This window comes from Homalodisca vitripennis, chromosome 1 (genome assembly GCF_021130785.1).
Source record: "Homalodisca vitripennis isolate AUS2020 chromosome 1, UT_GWSS_2.1, whole genome shotgun sequence".
Classification (NCBI taxonomy): Eukaryota; Metazoa; Arthropoda; class Insecta; order Hemiptera; family Cicadellidae; genus Homalodisca; species Homalodisca vitripennis.
This window is the reverse complement of record NC_060207.1, coordinates 172,569,585-172,595,621: the sequence shown is the minus strand read 5'-3', so window position 1 is coordinate 172,595,621 and position 26,037 is coordinate 172,569,585. Positions and strand designations below refer to the sequence as shown.

Genomic DNA, 26,037 nt, shown 5'->3' with positions numbered 1-26,037 from the left:
CTAGGTGAATTTGGTATCTAAAAGTTATTTGTCACTTCGGTGGTGGCATGATAGAGAAATATATTCCAAAGACGACCCCAAATACACTAGATGGTCTTCACAGAGATGCGAGTGTTGTTGGGAGCGCTGACGTTCTCTTCGATAGAGCCAGAGCGAAGCAATTCACTGGGCGACTGACTTCGTACCACAATAACAGTGTCTGCTGCCCTTTCCGTCATCTCGCCGCCATTCTGCACGCTCCACGCACGAACACCTCGACCCCGCTCGTGCTTTCCCTCGTTTGTTTGGATTATGTGTTTTTAATGGATGTCTTGATTGCCCATGGTCAGTAGAGCACGCAGGCCACGCTCTTTAGCGGTGTCATGACTCGTGCACGCGCACTCTACTTGTTGTCTGGGTGTAGCGATATCGTCACCTTCATGTCGCAAGTCATTGTCAGTGTTCTCTACTCAGCCAAGACACATGGTGAATGTAAACGTCATGGGACTGTTGCGAGGCTTATCTACAACCAGCTGCCTGGTAAATACTGAACACCATAAGAATATTTTTCCACTTCACTACGCATAGCTACGGATATTGGGTTAAGCTCCCACATCCATGCTCAGCGGAATGTATGAAATCTGACAGTGGTATGAATGACTCCTAGAGTCTTGAGTCCACGTCTAGTGATGAGATCCATAAAAATCGACAACGGTCAAGAAGTCGCTCAAAACGAACTCCTTGCATCGTTCCGACATTAGAGACACCTACGCTACAAAGGAGCACAGCCTGTTTACCCAGTGTAGCCTAGATGAAGAGGTATACTTATTGCCTCATCATGTGAACAAATGAGGGCACATCTTAATTTAATGGCTTAAAATTGCCATTTCTGCCTGTCTCAATGGAATTTGTCAGAGTTATCAAACATTTTTACTTTGGTCTCATGGATAATCATGGTGGCAGCGAGAAAATTGCAGAGCAAATATTTGTTAGCAAACACGCATACATTTTAACATACAAGGTAATAATACTTAACCTTTAAACTATTGAAAGAAATGACGAAGTTTGTCCATGCAGCCTTAGCGAGACTTTTTACGCGACGTGTGGTGAAACATACTCCTAACTTTTGTAATGTAAAGTTAAATGTTAAAAATAATTATATTCCCTTGAATAACCAGCATAAACACATTCTGATAAGGAGTCGTTTCAGGGGGAAACATAACAAATTTTATCAAAATATATTAACAGATTTTTATAGATATCAAGACAGAAGTAAGTTATTCTTAATAAATGTTCATATTCTAATTTTTTCTTTGTAAGTCGTATCTCGTTCTTGGATAGTTGACCAATTCCTAAAATAACAGTTAGTGTGATTGTTACTCCTGGAAACTGGAGTCACGTCGTCTATGATAACGTTAAATTCCAGACGCTGCAAAATAGGAAGGTGAACTGGAGCTAAATTCAACACTCATAAAGAATCAACCTTCCCACCTTGGTCTGTTAATACAACAGTTAGTCTAGCGTTTTGGAAAATTAAAATTCTCATCAGAATTTATTGATGGTTTGTCGTCGTTCTACGGAATTCCATAAAACTTCATATTTCACTTGTCTTATTACAACATTCCATGGATAATAAACAACAGATGAATACATTCCAGATATGTAAACGATCTTTAATAACTGAAAAGTTTCGTATGTAGCATTCGATTAATTGTCACGGAAACATTAGTGAGTGCGTAGACTTTTGTAACTTAAGGAACGACTAAATTTCTCCGAAGCACCTACATAAATATTTTGGTTGTAGAAACAGACAACGTATAGATGCGAGCGTAGAAGATGGAACGCACTGACGTAAAACGTTGACCAAATCTAGAATAAATTACTTTGCTCTCTGTTATTCAATGAAATACATTCTTTTCATTTTTACTCTCCAATTCTATCGTGTTGGTGTTATTTTGTGTTGGATAGATTGCATGTTTTACTCGCTGTAATATGGATCTGACAGTATAGAACTCCAAAAATAACTATAAAGGACATTATTAGTATAAATTACTTTTGGAATTATTCATGTAATTAATTTAATCAAGGATAAAAACGCAACATACGTGTAGGCAGAAAGGAGTGACAATAAAGTAGGTGAACTTGATTGCACAGTAGGCCTACTGGCGGCCACGTTCTACATAGAGATACTGTCGAGGGACAATACTGATGTGATAAAGGCAATTCAGTTTCAATTCAAGTCGCGACGCATTGACGATTGGACACGAGTGTATTATACTGATGGTCAAGGAATCGCTACACATTGTGTTACTGGTAACAGTAGGTTAGGTTTGGAGTTGGACTTACCTCGTTGCTCCACAGGCTGTTGGACTGGTAGCAGGGTCTGCAGTAATCTCGAGCCATCTACGTCATCTGCAACAGAACAGAAGTAGATATATTTTATTAGGTTGTGATATAAAACAAATGTTGACAATAAATTACTATTATACCTCCATTAGGATCAAACTATCTCTAATATCACATAGATTTTCAGAGTCACAAATAAACCTTTTTCAATAATATTAAAATTCTTTCAAGGGTTTAAGTGTTAAAAAGTGTACTAACTCCCTACTCTAACTTATTACTGAGAAACCTTTTAGTAACACTAACTAAAACTACTTTCACTTTCTACTTGATCATCTTATTTGAAAATCCACGCAATGGCCAGTACCCCATGGCAGAATGAGTCTAAAATTGTTTCTCTTAAAAAATTGCTATTTATATAGGCCTATAAGTTCTTAGATTGCCCCATAATTAGTTATCCTACTGACTTCCTACTTTTACGTGGATACATACCAGCGTCAGACCTGGCAAATAGTCTTTACCTTCATAGCTAACGCTAAGTAACATTATTTACGCGTGTAACGGTAGATTAAAAACCCGTTTAGCTAAACATATGACATGTGGAATAAGTTATCGTTTTATATTTTAAACCTTTTTGATATTCTCCTATTTCATCCTCCTTGGCAAACTGGCGCGGCTGACGAATGATTTCCTTCTTAGAAGAAAGTCTCGATCGATTTGAAGTAAAACAGGATTTGTGCCTACACAATGCAACCTGTCATCAGACTCTGGAGTAATACGATTCACAAATCATGAATATATATTTTGGCCTTGACGGGCAGAATAGTCGGTCATTATGTGTTACTGCTATGTCACCGTCACTTGATGGGTGACCACTTAACACCTTGAAGAGTATAACAACCTCGTAATATCAGTTCAGATGGTTGGCTGTGAGGCAGCGTTTATCTGCAGTTTATAGCCAAGGGAAAGTACACAATAGTCCTCGAACTGTTGCATCACGAGACCTGAATTATGGCATATTTCTTATAGTGTAACAATAATAATTGAGGCAAGGCCTGAAATGGTGCATCGTGAATCAGTCTATTTCTCAGAGGAGTCTAATTCCAATTTAGGAAAGATTAAAAGGCAGAGTGGTCAAATATAAAATGTTGGAAGATTAATTTAGTGCTAAACAACTTTATAACTACAGTAAATAACAAAAACCTTTTCGCACAACAGTATTTATCAGTAGGCATTTTTTTATTAAGAAAACATGTACCTGTTTTAATGTACCTAATAAGCATAAATATAATGTAAATATACTTTATAAAACCTAACTTTAGTTTACAAGAAAATAAAAAACATATTTAAATCATGAATTTTTGTATTTAACATGCAGAACGTAGGGTGTTACTTAACACTTAAGACTATCTTACTTTCAGATTCTCGCCTTAAGAGCCGACTGTACTGGCGGACATCTTGACTTTAAGCCTCATAAGAACAATGTTAAAGTTCAAACACTTTTATGCCTTTATGTTTTTGCGTTGAATTATTGGATGTGTCTAGTTTTTTTTTCGATAAAGTTAATACGCATAAAACGCAACAAACATGTATGCTCATAGGCTATAGGTTACTCAGACAAAAACCTAAACGTTTTTGTAGGTACTTAATTGCTTAAATAATAAAAAGTATTCATATTACAAAAGTAAAAATTGTTTGGATGCATATTACTCATATCTTTGAAATGAGACATTTTCCTTGATTCTAAATTAATAAGGGTCTTTGAAGGAGTGGTAAAACTTTTTATCTCAACCGATTGATACCAATTTTAATCGATAGTTATGAAGAAGAAGGCAGGACTGTGCGGTAAGTGGTTGTTCATGTTGTTTCCTTAAAGCACATATTGCCCAAAAAGGCTTTATGGAAACAACAGCTGATTTCCAACAAGTCTATGGAATTAACAAACTGAACCTGTCCTGTCGCGCAGCCCAGGTAAAAACATTACTCGTGTTGTGTAAGTACAAAATACCAGCTGGTATTGCTAGTTTAGGAAACCAACCAAGAGACTGTACCGAACGTGCTTGATGTTTTAAGAACCGGGAAGTAACGGTGACATACTTTAGGTGTAAACTCTATTGTACGTTACTATAGTACAGGAATGTTGAGTTTAGCTTCAACTTCCGCTTAGTGCAGCGTGTGGGAACACTGCCATAGACTTGATTCTAGAATCTGGAATCAGGTCCGCATCAAGAGAACAAGAATAGTTGGCGAAGAAGAAGCTCAAAACCAACTCTGTTTCTACATCAGTTTCTACATCAGTTTCTACATCATCGTTTCTACATCAGAGATGTAAACAATTCAATATTATTATGTTTACAGGTCTCGCTATGTCTACTATTCCTGGGCACTTATCTAGGAAAGAACAATTTATTATGTTTTACATCAATGAACCAGGAATAATATGATGTAACTTAGCGTAGGAAATGAGCAACATCGTGAACAATAAATATCTTAAAGAAACAACTCGAATCTGAAATCATAGACTTTATGAACGCATTACTTTTAAAGCCTTTGTTTGTAAAAAAAACATCTCAATCAAATATTCACAGACTTTAGACAATTTAGCATCTTTGGTTTTGTGATTTCATTACACATCTTTTATCTGTTTAATGTTTATTAGTAAACACCTTAAGTTTTCATATAATTTCGTGCTATAAATTGAAAGTAAAAAACTGTACCTACTTTAAAACTCTAAATGGCATAATAATTATTGCTTATTTGCACAATTATATTTAAGGATATTCCTCAAAATTTCAGTGACTCTAACTTAAATAGTTTGGAAATTACAAATTAACCTCAAACAAATAGACAAGCAAACAAAAAGAATTTAAACATGCATTTTTTTCTTATTTTTGAAGGATTAAACTAATTAATAAAATATTGGTCAACCGTTTCTGGCCTATACAAAAATCTGTTATTATAATTCTTTAAATTGGATTTTATCCGACATAGGTTTCATTTTATTCTTATTATTTAGATTGTATGGTTGATAGTTTTAGTCTCGTATAGTATTTTTGAAGATGGTTATTTGTTAGCGTAAAAAAATAGTGGTCAAGCCGGGATTTCAACCCGGATCCCTCGGGTGCCAAGCCGAGACGCTTACCACTCAGCTATCAGGGATGGCTACTTACGTTTGGTATAGTAGGTGCTAAATTGCGAATTCGTCTAATTTGAACATTATAAGGATAAAAAAAAAAAATACATAATAAATACTTATATAACTCCCCGTTACACATCGGTTATCTATGTGTTTAATATATATAATAGGAAACAATAAAACTTATTGTTAACACAATTAGTCTAATTTTAAAGTTGCTTGAATGGAAATGTGGAAGAACTTTTAAACGTGGAATATACGGGTGTCCTGTAATGGAAGAATGCGTCGCTTGCGCCGATGCGCATCCACATGAAAGGTAAGTGGTTATTTCATGTTCCATATTTCTTTATCCAAGATAATCACCAATGGTGTCGACAAATGACTGAGACACGATTCCAATTAAAGACAATTCTAGTGTCAGGAACACGTGATATAACACGTGACGATCAACCCTAATTATGTGCGTTCAAGGAGTTATGCCCTCAATGGTATGTATATAGTATGCCGACAAGAGCTCGTTATTGCCATTTAGAGACCAGTCTTAAACACGTGTGAAGGCCACTTGGCTCAGATCACATGTGCGGAAATCTGATGCAACCAGTATAAACATAAACACGACACTTGCCCTTTGTGCGCTACAATGGCTGTAACAGCTGTGTCAGAGCGACTTGGTGACATAGGACGACCTTTCCCGCACCGCGGTCGTCTGCATCATGAGGATGAGAGACATGACCTTGTGATAAGTCAAGGTAAATAGGATGAAGAATCGTTTCCTTAGTTGTAACCTCTGGATTGTTCAACTTTAACTGTATCCTCTCTCACAACAAACTGTATTAGTGGACTATACAGTATACAATATAAGTATCCTATATAAGTATTAAATGACTCATTATTTTTACTCGATATTGATGTCATCCTCATATATTTGTTAAGCCCCAATACAATATCCGATTAATTCGTAGTTTCATCCAATTCGTCAGATGGTAGATAGGATTGGGCTGGGGTTTGACAGTGTGTGGTGACAGTCGTCCGCATCGGACCCAGTTGGCCGACCCTCTGGTTTACCATCTCGGCGTTGAACACGCGCAAATCACGATTACCGTTAAAGCCTTGTGTAGAGAGGGCTGACCGGTTTGACTGTGTAAAGGAGAATCGCTGACCCGAACATTTGTGCGTCGAGAACTTCAAGAAAACCTGGACGATCTGGTTCTCCCGATCGAGTTGGGTAGTGTGAGGGAAGAGAGGCTATAGTCCTCTCTCTTAATCCGCTTTCCTTTAAACTTTGGCATACAGTAATGCTTAATTGCAACAGTAAGGACAACAACAAAATGTATTTACGAATCCATCAGTAACGTTACTATAAATTGAGCACCGGAGTTTCCAAGTGGGTACCTATTCAAAGAATTGTGTAACATAGCGTGTGTGTGTGTGTATTGATTCACAACTGCCCGGCAAGTAGTCAATTCCAGGCGATTATTCTGGTGGTTGCCGAAGACTGATGGAGTGACGCAAGGTTGTCAGACGGCCCAGTGAAAGCAACTGTCAAACATTGGCAGCAGCGCCAGCACGAGCCTCATACAAAATTGTGGACCCCGATGGCTCCTGGCGTACTAATACTATTGCTAGTGAAGCTAGTAGTGAGTCTCATGATGTTCGGTGTGGACAGCTCATTGACGACGCGACTAGAAACCGACCTCATTCACGCAACAAACACAGTGTGATTCAAAGTATACCGATCATCAAGATTTTCCGGTTCAAACAGGAACGTTTGGTCTAGCATTAGTTAACTGGATATGTTAAAATATCGTATTCCAAGATTTGAATTGTTAGGGATTTTTCGACGCAGTTTGAACACGATCACGATTCTGGTCTTAAGCTTAAGAAATTAAGAGAATATGTATTACGTTAGAGGCTTACTTAAACACAACATAAAACTGTCCATTTTATACAATCAAATAACAAATTAGTCCTTCCAGCTCAGCCGGAAGAAGTATGGTAGATCTTGTAAAACAAAACTGAGAATAATTTATTTCTTTATGGCATTTACATATCACTCAAAAACCGTTTGAAGTACAAAAACGTTCACTACAAAAGGTGAAACTTTATTAGCATTCCGAAACACCTTTTACTTTCTTTCTAACTCATGAAATAAAATACGAGTTGTGATAAGAAGTTTTTCAACCACCGCTATATTGGAACGAAATAGTGTACTTAACTTGCCCCTGCACCTATGCACCTAGCCGAGATATTTAGATAAATCTTTTGCTTCAAATTTTCACTTAGTTTTGGCACAGTTAAAATTATATATATATATATATATATATATATATATATATATATATATATATATATATATATATATATATATATGCTTTAAATTTTTCCGGTTCCCAAACCCCTTCTTTAGAAACACACTTATTAATCAAAGAAACAAACATAAATCAAAGCAATAAATTATTAACATAACAAAAAAATAATTTAAAAAAAATAAATACCTTAAACAAAAAATTTCTAATTAGCTGTAAATATATTTACTGTAGAATATATGTAAATTTTGACACTGAAAACAAATTTTGTTTAAAAGGAACTTGTTGTTTATGATGTTAATTTGTTAACATAATTTTTGGTTGTCATTTATTCGTTTCAGTTCTGTTTATTTATCTCATTAAATCAACGGTTTTATGATAAAGAGTTCTGGGAATCCGAACATTTCAAACACTCATTGGTTTTTTACTATGTTTCTATAATTGCCACCTGCTTGTAAGTGTATTAATTAAAGCCCACTGTTATTACATGTGAGCAAAAGTTAACATTCTGGGATTTTACAAGTCTGATTCCTATCTAATGACGATGATTGTGCAATTGTGTACTTTCATTTTAATCATAAAACGTCTGAATTTTTTAAAAGTTCCATGACTTTTTTTATTTATTAATCGACCCACTTAGAATTTTCTATCAATAAAGTGAATTTACAACTCTGTAATAAGTTAGATCAAGTATTTATAGCAGAAAATAAAACAGACAGAAGACCTGACGCATCAGCACAACACAACCACGCAGAGTCCCGAGGCTAAGAAAGAGTCGGAGAAAGTAAATAATCGCTCATAACGGCCCAGAATTTATACTCCTTAACTTCTAAACACCGCGCAACAAAATAATTACTACTTTGACAACCGTCAATGCGAGTCTTAATAGGGAGTTGGCAGTGATTATAGTAAGTGTTACATAAATCGATGTAATAACGAGGAATCGCCGAGCAATTACGTAAGTGAGGCCCAAGCACGGGACGTAGTGCAACAGCCTCACGCTTCGAAGACAATCAGATTAACGAGTCGTTCTAGGAAGAGGAACTCTGGAATGAATGAGGAAAGGAACGCCGGCTTTGATCAGAACCAATGAGTTGGCGTGATTATAAACGGTCTGTGCGTGTTGAATTGGCTAATTGAACGTTTGTTATTTCAAATCAACAAGCATAACTTCACGTCAGTCGAGTAGAATTGCCGCTTTTGAGTTCAAAGCGACGCGACACTTGTTGTGTAGTAACATATTAATCTTTAAGATTGCGTTACACCCAGTATAGTACTCGTAAAAGTATTACGAAAAATATGTTTCTAGAATAATAATGAACTTCTATCTTAACTGTCAAAACTGGTTTAAATGAGACCTACACAACACAGATCTTTGATCTGTAGATGCTTCAGTTTTAGAATATTTTATAGCTAAAAGAATTCTAGTGTGACTAATATTGTATGGAGATTAAATGTGTATTATGGCAGTAATTTATAGACTAGTAGTATAGGAGATGTATACTATGTTTTGTTGTTAATGGTAATACCGTAACTTCAGAATTTATAAATTGTATTGGTAGTTCAATCTCATGGAATTTCGACTATTGTGATCTTCGGACTGAAAGGAAAAAGCCACTGGACTGACGAGTTTGTAAGGCGATAAATATAATTCGTCATACCAAAATTCAATCGAGTACTTTCCTTCTCGTCGCTAGACAATGGACCATTAACAAAAGTGTACAGATATAACAAAAGCGCCATCCGGCCCGGAGGACCTAAACATTTCACGGACCATCACGTCGTTACGTCCTGGCCACCGTAACAGTGGCATTACGATAACGACGTTAATGCCGCCTGGCGGGAGGAAACGGAAACTTTTATTGGCGGTATTGAAAGTGAGAGCGGAAGTGCAAGTATGAATCACACACACGCGCGCATCGGGAGAAACTCTATGCAAATCAGTGTTACTTTCTCTGTGTGGGTGTCTCCGGTCGTCTCGCAATACTCAGCCTTGGCACCGGTTGACCGCTGGACAATGTGGTGAGACTGACCTCAGGTCACCAGTAGAGAGCGTGCGGTAACATCCGGGGTCATATTAGACATTATCTAAAACTTACGGAACATGATTGGAACAACTAATTTGAATGAGTTGGTAAATCTTATAAATTGGTTGGTAGGTTATTATGGAAGAAATAATAAGAAAGAAAATAGTGTCTGGAATATCTTGTCTTAGATGGCGGAAGTTGGGAGTTGTGGTGGAATGTAGAGTAAGAGAAGCGAAATACTCCAGCTAATAAAATGATAGCTAGATGTAGTTAGTTACAAGACGATGAGGTAGACCAACCCCGTTGGTTAAGCGAGAATCTTACGTCCCATTGCTTTACAAACATTAAGATGTGCGGTTATGTTTTGACATGCTGTTGTTTGCCTTGTCGTCAGGTGACTTGAGCAGTGAAATTTGTTCAGGTTTTGCCTGATCATTTATTACCAAAATCAGACAAGTACCTAGCTTATTTGGATCCCAAACTAAACTTATTCTCGTGTTATCTCCTCTTGTAGCCTATTTAAACTTGTTTCCTAATGGATCCTTGCTTAAACAAGCATCAAAGATACACAGATCTTTATTTGGAAGTAAATTCGAACGTAGAACAGCTATTAGTCAAAGGTCTTAAGCACACAAGAGAAAACGGAACTGTCACTGGAACACAGTTCACAGCACGTTGTGTTTTACAGACTTATCTAGAATCTAACACTGGCGGGACATTGTGAACCGCTAGCTAAGATACCATAAAACTTCTTCCTGGATTGTCTGTGATCTATACGTTATGGCAGATTGAATTATGGAAGTTCATACCTGTGAGTTGAAATAATAATGTTTTATTTCAAGGTATCAAAACTTTCGGCAAGAAATCATTAGATGAATTTTTAACCACTGTGTGTGAATGACTATGTTTTTTTGACGATGGGGAAATGCTAATGCACCGTCAGCGAATTTCGCTGGTAAGCGGAACTCGCACCTACTCACTAAAAATCCTACCGGTCCTGGCATTGCTCCCTCTAGGGACTGCTTTTCACATTATTTTAAGAGGGTGCCTACTTAAACCAACATAGGGCTCCTTCGGTACCAAACCGTCGACTGGGGCTTTCTTTTATTTTTTTGTTTTTTCACCACCCCCTCTACTGAATGGTTATCTATTGCTATTATGTTTTTAGATAAAATTTCAATCTTTCTAAAAAGGCATATTCTATCCTAAGGCATAATGATATACAATTACTTTATAGAAAAATAGGATATTAAAAACATATATTAAATTTATATTAATTTAATAAAATAATAAGCTACATTTGGTGGGAATTATAATAAATTTCTTTTTGGTTCAACTTTTGACAAAAAATTCATAAAATTATGAAGATTATTTAGTTTTCAAAATTTAAAAACTAAGAATATGTCGATTTTCTATCAAGGTTTTACAAATTTCAGTTTTTTATGCTATTTATTTAAAACTCTTTCTTTCTTTTTCAAAAATGTGTTTACTCAGTGTTAAGTTTGTAAATCTGTATCAACATTTCGATTTCTACGATATTTTATTGTGTTTTTGTTTACTCAATCTCATTAATTATGATTCTCACTTGTTGTATTGCCTTTGCATCCGAGAGTGTTCCTAGAAACGTTGACTGTTTTTTTTAAATAATTCCATTGCAAGTCCTTCTCCATTTCAATTAGCGAAAATGTTCGTGGGTCACTAATGGACATCACGAGGTATGAGAACCATTTATAACACAGCTAATTTAGAGCCACGGCCACCATTCTGAATGGGCGTAGCGCGGCGCCGACCTCACTTAGTGATGTACAAGTAGCCATCCACTAAACACCACAATCTAATTAGGACAAGAACTAGATCATTATGTAGTTACAAACAACTGACGTGATTAGACTTGTTTATTGAAGACTAATCCTCACGTTTTGCTACAGGCGACACCAACTTCTGTTTTTTTTTTAAAGGTCGCCGTGTTTGGTAGGGATTATGGCAGTAATCTCATAATTAAAAGTTTAAATCGTTCGTTTTAAAACAATGTATTAAAATGATTAAACTTGTATGATAATAATATAATCTGAAATGGTTATTTTGGTGATATTTAAAATGTCTTTAATTAGAGATTAGTTGTATTATCTTTTATCGCAGGATTATGGGAATGTTTCATTGTAAAGATATTTTAATGCATAATCAAAAGTTTATAATTTTATTGCAAAGTGTATACTTTTTCAATATGTAACGATGAAGAAAAAGAGTTTGAAATTTATTTTGAGTACCGTATGCATATAGTTTTACTAGTAACAGTATAAAATATATACTAAGCCCTTTGACGTGTATTAATTATTGTTAAAACAAGACATGCATCACAATTATTTGACAAAAATAAAATCGTACAGTTTTTAAGGCTAAAATAATTGTTGTTATGTGGGATATTATCAACATTGCATGTATAGCCCGCGAATAAAATTGAATTTTTGCAGTATGTACTACTGTTCCACGTTCAGATAACAATTTTACAATAACAACTTTACAACAATGTTGAATTATAAATATTAATTTATTGAAATTGTTCAGTGTAATGTATTAATTAGGAAATTTACAAATTATATATATATATATGCTATAAGCTATATATCTATAAGCTATATTTAACAAGACATTTATTGGGTATGAAATATATAAAAAAGATCAATCCTTAAATAATAAAGATGAGTGTTGAGGCATTGTAGAGTCATTTAGCCCTCATGAACTTTGTAATTATTTTTTAAGTAAATGTCGTTTTTTGGATATACATGTAAAACATTACACAATTCGACACCAGCTTGAATATATGTTAAAATGTTACAACTTATTGCTTATTGCTAGAGAAAACCGAATTTATTAGAGTAAAACTTATTAATTTATTTACTTTTACTATAATGTAACAACTTTTAATCTTTATTTCTATACGTAGGAATGACTTCAAGCAACCATTGCTTTTGCAAGTCTACATAAATACAGGTATCCTCGAACTCTGTACCAGCCTTGAACTTTACTCCTCATGAAAATGTATTATTCCTGGGCAAATAAAAATAACGTATTCAAACTTTCAAAAACTCAATATTTACCCACACAATAGATATTTTGATTTTCACTTAATTATTTATAATTTCAGATCGGCTTGTAATATGTTAGAAATTAGAAATAAAACGTTATAACCCAAAGACCTAATTACAGAAAAAATAACTTCTTCAAAAATCTATTCCCTAATTGCCGGCTTCTTAAACATTTGCTACAAAAAAATTACATTTTTTTTGTAAATATATAAAAATTGCCATATGATACAAAATGTTACAGTTATTAGTTCTACATACACAAATACAACGATCTCAGTTAAGAAAATCGGTTGATGAGTTAGGTAGAGAATTATTTTTTTAACTGAATAATAAACAATGCAATATCAACTGTTATTATTTGCTAGTGAGCCACATGAACCAGATATATTTAATTTAGCTGCTGTAATCATCTGATTAAAACAACGTTCTTAGAGAGACCAGGAGACACCCTGTATAACGGTAGACCTGTGAGAATACTTAAGATTTGATGGTCAGATTTGCAACGCTACATCGTCTCTATGTTTTTGCTGATTGGGAGAATAAATACTAATACGTTTACAGTTTTGTCAAACTTAAAACACAGATTAGGTGAAAAATCTATAACGTTTAAGCGTATTCAAGAGTAGTTAGAAAATGACTGGATATGTTGATATTTACTTGGGAGATTATTAAGATTTGGAAAATCGAAGAAAATCGAGGATCTTCTCTAAAGTAACAACTACGTGCAGACCATGTTTAGATATAATTATGTAATAAAATAAATGACGCCGATGATATCAGTTCTGGCCTGTAATCAAAACAATGCGACTCCCACAGATGTGCCGCTCCGTGAAAGTTTAGGCTAAGTAGGGGTGAGATGGTCGAACATGCGGAACTCCACGCTTAACTCCTCATGTTACCTCATAACCGTCTGTGGACTTATCGCGCGCCAGGCAGACTTATCTCCGCTTAAATTACACGCTTCTGCTTAGTCATTTTGAAATTCAATCACTGAGTAGATTGAGCGGTTCCGCCTTTCTTGGCCCGTAACTGAATACGGAACTGTTAATGAGGTGCGAATTCCTCCACCCTTTCAGTTTGACATGGTGATTAGGCGCGAGAGATATTTCAAATTCATATTTGTATTCCAAGTGCGGGAGCACCAATCAGGGCGGCGCATATATTTACATTATTTCCACTGATGTGTTAAATAATGCTTTTAGTATTATAACATGGTTGAGAACTATTTATGGTATCATGAGTCTTAAATTATTGTAAGAACAAAATGTTTTTAAATTTATTTATTTTAATTTAGTCCCAGGTTAATCAGCCGTTTTGTATTTTGTTAAAACGCAAAATTATTTCAGAGCATTTTATGTAACTTGATTAATATCTTGGGATTTAGAAATTAAAAAAAAAAAATGCCTTCGCTAATTTGTAAATTAAAAAAATGTAAAATTTTACTATTTTAAAGTCTAGTTTGAAAACATTTGCAAATGACGATAGTTTTAGAAATATTTTAATACAAATAAAAAATACCTCTTTTATTAAAATAAAACTATATTTATCGTTTATAAAAATATGTTTAGTTATTCTTTCATACATTAATTGTTTTAGGTCCTCAATTTTTTATGTGAGTTTATAAGCGCTATTTATAACGAGATATTTGAGAAGCTGACGTCAAGCCTGTGCTTATTCTTATAAAACCTGATATAAATGAACATTTTGGCTTCTCCTTAATCGGTAATTGTATTACTTGGGGTTAGCAAATTCTACTTCTTCGTGGAACAAATAGTGCATGTAGTTTTGTACTTACTTTATACGGTTATACACCGTATTTTAAAGAATGTTTTCCTTAATAGTAAAGAAACTAATCCTGCAACACAATGTACGAAGCTGAATGCGACACGTGCCAGGACACTCAGGACAGACTCTCGACCATTTTGGGCCATTTATCCATTATGTCGGGCTCCAGGACCCACTGCGCCAGTAACTCCCACTGAACGGTCGATCGAGCTTTAGTCAGGGAGTCAGCCACTTCCTTATCCGCACCCATTTTTGGCTGGAACATCAATTAAACAATTATCGGACTCAGCTACTCGTGACCACTGTCTGGTGGGCAGGAGGAAACCGGAGGTTGCGAAACGTCCTCTCCAAAAACGTCCATTAGGAATTTCGTCTTTGAAAAGAGACCGCATAAGGTGCGAAAAGTTTTTTAGAGAAATAAATTGAATTAGTAAATCTTCATTAATGTTTAAATGTTATTAGGGTGAATCTTGACCTCTCTGCTGTCCTACCCGGCTTCGTACCTATTTATCCGCCAAGAGTTTTGCCAAATTTGTTACAAACTTAAAGGAGGGTAGGCAATATATTTTAATGTCGAACAATTAAAAAAGTTCTGAATTAAGGAACAATTTTTAAGTGACAAACAAAACATTAAAACGGTGTTGTGTTATATTTTTCATTTCTCCTTCCTATGACGTGGTATTAAGTTCAGGTACGTACATGTTTTGTAGTTCAATTTTATGAAATTACTACTTCTTTTAAAGGGCTATGGATGTATGTTTTGCTTGGAGGTAAAACTTTTGTTTCGCGTCACCGAACGTATCGTAGTGCTTGTTCGCTCTGTAGCCGCTAGGGGCGTGATTATCACCGCTATTTCGATATCAGGGAGGTCGTTTCTCCGTTCAGTGGCTATCCACGTGTGCTAGTAAGAGGTTACTGTCGATCCTTGTTGTAGTGATTACTTCTTTTGGCGGGCTATGGATCTATGTTTTGCACGGGGTCAAACTTTCTTTTCGCGTCACGCAAGTTTATGTTTCCACAAGCTTTCAAAGTAGAACGACAGCTTTACCGAAACGTAAACAAGCCGTTATATAAACATCTGATCTGAACTAACAAAAGTGACGTTAATGAAAGATCTGTTAGGAGAGATTAAGAGAAATATATAAACTGCAATAACATACATTATATACGATAAGGAAAATAACGAAACTCTTCTCTAGTCTACTAGTGTATTACAAGTATGATTTCTTTTGTTATTCAGTTTATTCATAATTTTAGTTTAAAGTTTGTTATTGACGATGGAAGGTTTGAAAGGATTACAGGATTTCGGACAATTGTCGACATTTTCTTCTTTTTGTTCTTTATTATTTTATGTATTGTATGTATTAATCCCCACCTGACGAAGAGGGTAGATTCGAAACGTTATGTTACACCTTCTGTAGCATATAACGATGGCAAATGTCCGAAATCCTGTTATCCATTCTAATTGACGTAAATGTTTGAAATATCGCATCATCTGGATCTATCCTTGTGCGTTTTTGGAACCTGGATTTTTTAAGGTTAGGTTACATAATTTCCAATTTAAAAGTTGACTAAATGTACAAAATCAATTCATACTCTACTATTAGTGGCTATGTTGACTTAAAAAACCTAAAAAACTTCCAACGCCAATCATTGCAAAAAGACTAAAATGTTTGGCAAAATACTGGTTTGAATAAATCTACGAACTACTAACTTATTTATCAATGAATCCAACGTAAGATGGTTTAAATTACTGCACCATTTAATAGCAGTATTTAAAAGTTCAGCACGGTTAGTATTTCTTCTTACTCCGGTTCAATATTAGTTTCGTTCTGACGAGTTAAAAAAATTGATTAGATCTTTTCAAGCTAAAACGTAGTGTAATTTAATCCCGGAAGAAAATGCGTCTTTCTGTTGTTATGTTATTATATATTGGGGCCTTACCTTACATTCACTTCAAAAATAAATTACGTAAAACAGATTTTAATACACATTTTGTTGAAGAAACGTCACAATCATTAATTAACTTTTTATGGTTTTATTGTTATTATTAAGCACACGAACTGGAATGCTTAGCATGTTTTTGTCACAAAAAAGATTGTTTTATAATATTGTGAATTGGCCTAACCTATTTTAACTGAACAACTTCGGTAACCTTAACTTCTATTAAATGAAAAAGTGTAGAGTTTCATTACAGTCAATTTGATACGTTCACTTAGTGTCTCAGGGAGCCGACCGTACTACGAATGGAAGATTGCACCGATGTTGCAAAATGCGGTAAATACCGAGGATATTACCGCCGGCTCAGCCATCAGGAACAAAGACGGAGGCACGCAAGTAATGAAGTGTGCCGCAATGGGAGACGTGGGTAACAATCGAGATAAGGCGGTCTAAACATTCCAGAAGTTACGGTTCACTTATGTAAGGTAATATTTGGCAAGGCGGGCAGCTAACAATGGTTGGGAGATGTTCCCAGGTTATATAAACTGGGTGAGAGCGCTCCCACCTTGTAATGACTCGGGTCTCAGCGCACTCGTGGGTACATTGACTGCACTTGTGAGTGCAACGGCACGTGTGTCTCCTCTGCTCGAGGAACTGACCCTGGGTTGTAAACCGCCGAGGCACGAAGATGATAGAAAAAGGCTCCATTACTATTCTCCGAGCACGCAGACGTTCAGGAAGAGAGTGCGGACTGACAATCCAGAAAAAATGTGTCTAGCATGGAGGAATGTTAACAGCCATGACAGCAGTCTTACTCTATCGTTGTTGATATCCAGCTTAATACTAGTTCTGATTCCTTTATTTTAGCATTTATTCTACGGCTTCCACTTAAGTATGCTCAATTCAACCCTCGTTAGGACTGAAAATTGTTTTGAACACTTCTGACGGTACGGTATGTTTCTATCGATGTTTTCTTATATGATCTGAATATAATCAATGTAAACATTCTATACAACAGCTGTATAATAATAAATTGTATTCAGGTATTGTTGCAGCAGTGTTCGCAACTCTCGATTTTAAATAAACTAAAATCATTGTAATTGTATTTTAAAAATCTTGTCTCTACCTACGAGTACAATGTTTTATACTGTAATTGTTTTGTAACTATTTTCTAGACTGAAAAAACATAATTAAATGTTTTGTTTTTACGAAAAACGTTCATTTAAGTAGTAAAAAGATTCTTATGTTAGTCTTATTTTTCGTATGTGTTCATTTAATTAAACATTTTTTTTTAACTTTGTGTTTGTTTATTATTAGCCTATTTTACATTATTCTCGAGACCGATATATTTTTGTCTGATATCAGAAATGGGTGGTCTGACAGGCCTGGGACGTATTTCAACACATTCTTCAGTACATTTTACATAAAATATAATAGATTTAACAACTGTTTTTAAGCCATAAAAATACAAGTTTCGCTTTTTTTCCGCCCTTTCCTAGAAAGTCGGGCGAAATCTTTCGCTAGCCGTAGCTCGCCAACAAAGCGTTTTCCGGACATATGTTTATATTAACTTTTGTAGTTATTGTGATGAGAGGAAATCACCTGAGAAGTTTGTCGGGTTACTCCTGGGATACCCTGTATATGATTGAATTTTAAGTTGCAGTTTAGCAAACATTTTCTCTTTGTTTTTAAGAGAGAACGTTTAATTCTTTTCTAACTTTTGAGTTATAGGCTTAATAAAATATAAAGGCCAAGTTTGGAGTGCATATTTGTAATTACAGTATAATATTAATCCCTCTCCGGCATTGAACTATCGACATCTTGGTTAGAAAGCAGAAGCCTAACCATTACGCTCCGTTGGAGGCTTAGGTACGTTAACTAGTGGTGTGTTGAATGTGTGTGTCTCTCTTTCTGTTTAAATATATAAGACGAAATTAATATTGCTTTTGTGGAGTATAACATCGTTAATAGGCACAGAATGAACTTTAAGATGTGTAGACATAAAAATAAAACAAATATTAGTATGTGAACAATTTAATATGAATGTAGATTATTGTTTATGTGAAAAAGAGGAATATTTTAGGACCTGGCTCTTGCGGATAACCTTGAGTTTTATTCGTTAATGACTATGGTAAGCCTCAAATGTTTTACGCTCTTATTTTTGGACGCTGAATTATGGGACGTGTCTCATTTTATAGACATAACTAATACACATCCAAACTTTCTCGATTTTCTCTAAAGTGAAAGTTTTAATTTTAAAAAGTACAAAACATTGTAAATTTTCCATAATTACCCATGGAAGTTACAAAAAACTAAAAAAATTATGCCTATTAAGTATATGGTAGAAATAAGATATATTCCATAAATAAGACCAAAAATAAGACGTAAAGTTGATAAGGTTTAAATCTTTAAGTCTCTAAAAACAATATGGACACCATTGCAGACAGCTCTTAAATCGCAATACGATATCTAAGACCACAATCTTACAGAATTCGCTGTGTAAAAGGGGAGAAATAAGCTGACGTTAGTGATATTTTTCTATTCCGACGATAAAGTTCACGATAGTGTGGAATCTGGTGGAAAACTGCAAGCGGGCCTGACTACAAAGCGAGTGTTATGTGTAGTTTTGCAACTCGGGGTGGCCCCGAGAGCGAGTACACGACGTCGTGGCCCGACCAGGAACCACAGCGAGCCGAGGGAGAACATTATGAAACACCGAGCGTGCTGCAGAGAGTAGGTCTGACAGAGAGTACCACCTGACTGATTATTTAGTCAGGAAACCGAACTAGAACGACATAGTGGATCAATTAATGTAGGAAGAAAACATTAAAATTACTATTTTGTATGGTCGGTTATCCAAGATGTATTCCAATAAGGATATGAACGAACAGAAGTACCACAGAGGTTTATTGTATTGCCAGTGAGAATCTGTTTATTAGTGCTATGGATTCTGGCTCTATTGTGTAAATTCCGTTGTATATCTTGTAAGGGAATCTTGTTCTAGGAAGTTAGGCGAGTTAATTATTCGAGATCAGACCCTTTAGAATTTGGATTATTTCGGGGATGTATTTAGATCATCTCTGGCCTTCGTGGTACACCACACACATAGCTGGTGGAAACTCTCATAATGCTAGGGAGAGAGTTTAATAGTAGAACATGATCTTAAAAGATTTTAAATTATTCATTATTATTTGCATGCAATTGGAATGTTAGTGACTGAAAACATTAGGCGGGCATTGCTGAATTCTAGTTGTCATTATTTTCCATATCATCAATCCATCAAGTCCTTGGGCTACACAAAACCAATCTTTCCTTGCAGATAGAATGAGTTTCTATGTCATCTGATAATAATTATAATCATCGTAACTGAATTCTTGGAAATATATATTATGACCATGGATTTTAGATGATGTTCCCACACTATCGTTGTAACCACGGACAATTGAACATGTCTGAGGTAAATCTTTCGAGGACAAGGTTGGACATGTAAACTTGTCGCTACTAGGGTAATAATAAGGCAGGTAATATTCCCAGTAATATATTTACTGATAAACAATTTATGTTAAAAAAATATCAAACCTGGAATGAATATACGACTTTTGGATTTGAAACTTGTCCTCTTTTAAACCATATCGATTTTACGTCCTTGACATTTAAGTTCTTTATTTGAAAAGGACAAATGTCGGTTTAGCAGAGTGCTATTGAATCTGTTGAATTTGAAGTTTAGCAAAAACATCGATTTGAGAGTTCCTAGAGACCCGTCATGATAAAGTCACCTGTGACACTTTGACGAGCTTTCGGCCTTTTTTGGTGAATTTAACTTTCTTGGGCAGAGGTGAAACTTTAATTTAATTCGTTGTCTCTGGCCACTCATAAATATTCTGACGTACATTAAAAACATGTCCATCACTTTTAATGGTGTGGGTTTCCTACACAGCATGTCCCTTTCATTAATGTCACGAATTTCTTTGATCTTCTGGTAACCATAATAATAATACTATCCATAATGGTAATACTTTCCAATAATTAGTTTCTTACTAAGGGCTAGCAGCGCTCACCATCTGTAAGAGGGTTACGTGTCTGAACAATACATATAATACTTATGATGTATTATACATTACCGCATTATCTATTAGTATTAAATGTAATTTTTTCCAAATTTCTGGCAACATTAGATAAAAATGCGTTAAGTGATTTTCTCTTAATGTTCAACTCATAAAACATTAAGACGTTAAGTTTTGGAAGACAGGTGAAATCCAAAGTCTCAATTTGACTTGTATGATTTTCCAAGATACGAGTAGAATAAAGCCAATAGTGTTAACCTATATCCTGGTTGAATAATCAGTGCGTGACTCGAGGATTGTCATTAATAGTAAAACCTTTTCCAGGTATCATAAATATCATTATGCCCAAAAATGAAAACACAGTAATTCATAATAAAATCCTAGTATACTTAGAATTTCCAGAAAAAAAATAGATCAGAAATGGAAGGTTTGAATGAGGCACAGCAATAAAACAGATTTAGGCGATGTTGTATTTTGTATTAACTTTCAGAGCAAAAGTTAATGCAAGTTCTACAACTCAAGTTATACACTTAAGAGAATTTTGAAATTTTTAATTTAATTTATGTGAAATAGTAATATTATATGATTTCATTTTAAAATACTAACTGTAAATGCAAAAAATAAATTTTTATTAAAAACGGATTTTTCTTTTCCTTTTTGAGTATGTTCAGAAATTTAGCCTTATCACATTTATTAGTGCTAGTGCTTGTATTTATTTTCCTGTGTGTGAAAGTATTGTTCGGAAAAAGGGGGTTCGAAACCTTAAAAATTTATTCGCTCCGTTACCAGGGATGATAGCCACAAGCTATTACAGATCAACACGTATCTACGCATATGGTCATGTATTAAGTATGATATTCATATAATTATGATTTCATTATATCTTATATAAAAAAATAATTATTTAAAAAGTATTTTGTTTTATATTATAAAAAATAGAATTACTAATAGTGCAAAGAGAAAAGAAAAATTATCAATTTTTGATGTAAATACGATTTTAAGTATTTAGATTACTTAATATATAGTAGAGATAATACACTTAATCTAAATTTCATTGACTATCACACCAAAAAGCACTATAATGATTATATAAGAACAATTTTTGAAACCTTTTACACGGTCTCACAACCACTTGTGTGGAAACCGCTTATGATAGAATTGATGAAATCATCTTGTTAAGCTAGATTTCTTGACTATTACATCATGCTGACTAATGTCGCCTGAGAAAGACATCAGATTGGGTGACTGCTGCCATCAGAGGGCCTGGGGGCGGCCGCGGAAGAGCACGTTCGCGGAAGAGGGATGCGGGAAAGTACCTTATAATGTAGTTGTAACTGCCAATCGAGGAGAAGCAAGGAGGGGATCATTGCTCGCCGACATCCAAAGATAGCCTACGTCACGCCGCAGGGCTCTGGAACTGAACCGATGATATTCATTCCGTAATTGACGCTTAACCGATACGACTGGCCCGCGGTCTTGTCTTCATTTGTAAGTGAGCAAGTCCGAGCAGAGTTCAATAACGGTGATTTTGCAATTGCCTAATGTACCACTTGTAGTAATCCGATGGCCTAATAGGGAAATCTTGAAGTATCAAGTTTGCATTGAGTTTATTGTGTTTATATTCTAATGTAGAAACCAGATGCACTAGAATTATTGCTATGATTTACGGTTGTGTTCCAGAATTTAATCTCTTTTTCTTATAAAACAAGAATGAGGAATGAGTAAAGTTAGGCAAGTATAATGAAACATCCGGGTACTCCTAAAACCAAAGTTTGAGGGCTCATACACTAGATAAATATATTGAATTGCAAATAATGTCAGTACATTCAATTCATTAACATAATTATTACAGCAATGCTATTTATTGTTCTTTGGAGAAGAGCCTAAAAGCGAATTTAATGCTTTGTTGGACCTCGAAAATGGCTAGTAAAAATCCAGAGTAATTTCACCAAAAAACATGTTACAACAGAATTTACGAATAGAACGTTTTAAAAGCTGTAAACAGCCCCTAGCGTTAATGTAGTTGATTTTAGAACAAGACAATATTTTAAAAATATGAAAGTGTTTAACAAACTTAAACTGTAGGGCACGAGTATTATACATTAAACACATAATGAACTGTAGTGCTATTCTATTCAATCGTTACTCAGATAGTTCGTCACAATACAGTCTATACTGCAGCCCAACATACACGAATAAGCGTTACTTTCATTAATACTATTAGTTTGGTTTATTCCATAATCAAGTTTAACGTATATGAATCAGAATATTTTGTTTATATTTTGGTTTTCTACACCTCTTTGTTTGAAGTTTATTTTTACCGATGGAAGGATTGTTAAGGAAATATGATATTTCCGGATATTTGTCATCGTCCAGTGATACAAAACTAATTTTTTGTATCACTATTTAATATCAAACTATTATTTGTACCACTGAAAATTGGCAAATTTCCGGAAATATCCTACTTCCTTTCTACACCTTTCTTTTATATGCTTCGCAGGATCACGTATACCTGATTTTGACACTTTAAGATGAACGCAAGCTTCGTGGTTTAACAGATATGAAAATGAATTCAAAATTATTGTAGCCACCGATAGGAGGCACAAGAAAATTTCTATAGCCCTAGTAATAGTCTTTCAGTAGGGTCTAGCCACCCACCGTAATATTGTGTCTAAATTAAAGTAATATGATTCAACAGAAAAACCAAGAAAATGCTTATTAGCGTGCAAGCCATGTATGTTTTGGTGGGTGGAAGATTTTCATATCAGTGTATTTGTCAAGATGAGATTATCTATAATTTATTCACCTGCTCCAGGGAAGGTTCTCTCCCATCCTATAAAATTACTCCTGTATTTAGTGTTAATCAAAACTCTCCCATACAATGACTGAACAGCTTCGTTTCATTTTTTAGAAGTAGAGTCAGAATGAGACTGATCGGTTTCACATAGTACAGACTATCAATGAAATTGTTAATTCCTGCTTACACAGTTTTCTCAGTTCTCCTATTTGTTAACTGAAGATCTTAATGGCTTTCGTTGAACAATAAAAGGGTGTTTAAATATACACGTCTTAAAGAGGGTACGAAGTAAGATTCTAACCGATGAAAACGGTTCAATTTTCTGCTTTGTATTCTTGGTGGAAGTGAGTAGGTTTTAATGGAAAAGACATTTTTCATACTTCCAAATTAAATTTATTTAAAAAGAGCTTTCGCTGGTTAAGGCATCATCAGTTTTCAAACGATGTATTGGAACAATTTAACAGAAAGGAAATTTATTATAGCATATGGTGATTGATAATAATGGTGATAAAATGGCGAATGGCAGAATTCAACTACGAAAATTTCAAATGATTTCTACTTAAAATCCCATAACGAGCAATTTTGCATATTGTAGAAAAAATGCTGACATAATTGAAATGAATCATAAAATGGAAAACATTTCTAATAAAGCACTGCAATAAAAATGTAGAAAAACATCAAATATTCGAATTGGCTTCCAATTATATAATAATTAAATGTATTAGAAAGCATTAATACGATCTTTACAAGAGGTACCACATGTTATTGTATTAAAACAATCTAACCTAATTATAATTCTATTCATTTATGGTAATTATTTAGTTGGACGTAAGCAAAGTAGCTCTGTCGGGAAGTTCGTTTCTGGTTGTTTGTCGCCATGTCCACAAGATAGCGGACGGTTTAACTGTCACCTTGACATTTTACTCTAATATATACACTAACCGAGTTCGGTGTGTAGCTCGAGGGAAGGGCACTTTTGTGGAACAAAGTTCAAAAGTGTAATGAATACGTAAAATGTCGTTATTGGCTAAAATAATCGTTTGTGTTCACATTGTTTGTAATCACACACTATTAATCTGTAACTACTTCAAGATAGTTTTATGTAGTTGTATTGTATTGTAAATAAACATAACAACTTAAAATTTTAACTTTTATTTTAACATGTAATAAAGGACTGTATATGAGGATTGTGTATCAGAAGTTTTGAACGTAAACTAGTTATCTGCGGCTATTTCTAGATAGCGCTTCCGTGCTAAATCTTTTGATTTGAGTTGTAGCTCATTTTGATCTTCCAGTAATATCCTTGTTTTCATTAATCGAATATAACACTTTGGACATTCTTTAAATTATTTTCAAGACTTTTCCGTAATATAACTTACAGTTTTTATCGTTTACTGTACATAACGTGCAACCAGAGTGCTTAGCACATTTTAGCACCTGATGATTATGCTGCATCTTCTCATGTACCGGTACGTAATGTTACAAAGCTTGTGTATTAAAATGGTATTTTAATACTTAGAGCCATTTTGTGTTTTAAACAGACCCCAAGTAATTTGAAATCAGCCACTATACAGACAGTTATATCTTTTACAAAAAATTACCTAAATAGCACTTACGACGAATTCAAAGGAAATTAATTTTCAAAATGGCGAAATTTACTAAACTTTGCATTTATTCTTCAGTGTTAGTTCGTATTAACGTGTTGAGAAATTGGGTTCTATATCCTTTGGGCTAAGAATTAAAATTTATTTACAAATTTAACAAAAAGAAGGGAATACATAATGTAGGGAAATAGTTGAAGATCTGAAAGGGTTCTAAATTTATCGTTTGAGAAATCTAAATATATTTTTATATTGAATTTTTAAGTGAGCGTTCATACCCGATCGTAAAATTATTTTTGAGAGGCGGGTTGGTGTGGATGGGTGCTTATGTTCACCAGGAGTAGGTATGTAGACACTGGGGGGTTGACATTTCCAACACATTGTCGAGTTAAAGATAACGACTAGTATAAGTGTAAAAGATTCCACCACGCCGACTCAAGGTCTGGCGTACGTCTAACCTTGATAGCATATTTTTCAAAGTATCAGACATTGTTGCGTGTTCAGGAAGATTACTTGTAATGTTTAAAGAAGAGAATCTAATTTGCGAAGTATAATTTAATAAGCAACTGTAATATACCCATGGGATATTCTCTTGATCCCATCAACGAATGAGACCTGCGAAATCTTTTGAATTAAAAATATATATATATATTTTTTTCATCACTAAAATCCATGGAAAATTGTGTAATTTGAAGGTATAGGCTATTTCCTTTCTCTGTGTTCGCAACCGAAGTTGACTCACTAAGAGGCACTGTGCCGTGTGCTCACCTACAGCTGTACCATTACTTAAACGGTTGCTCCAAATACCACGAACACGGTAGCAAGTTGCCAAAGACAATGGTCAGGCGAGATGTAGCAACCCGCGTTACAACTGTGGGCCAATCGCCATAACGCGACAAATAGGGCTTGGCGGCACAGCGTCACTCTAGCCCGTGTTTTATGGGGCTCAATGTGAAATATTGTAAAAATGTA

General features: G+C 34.8%; 1 protein-coding gene across 1 annotated transcript in view; it reads right to left on the bottom strand.

The window, feature by feature from the left end:
* The window catches only part of LOC124352737, an 82,138-nt gene that overhangs the window by 14,689 nt on the left and 41,412 nt on the right, over positions 1–26,037 (bottom strand). The window contains exon 2 of the mRNA XM_046802376.1: positions 2,326–2,391. Coding sequence (XP_046658332.1) covers positions 2,326–2,391 — 66 coding nt within the window. The remainder of the gene's footprint in view (positions 1–2,325; positions 2,392–26,037) is intronic.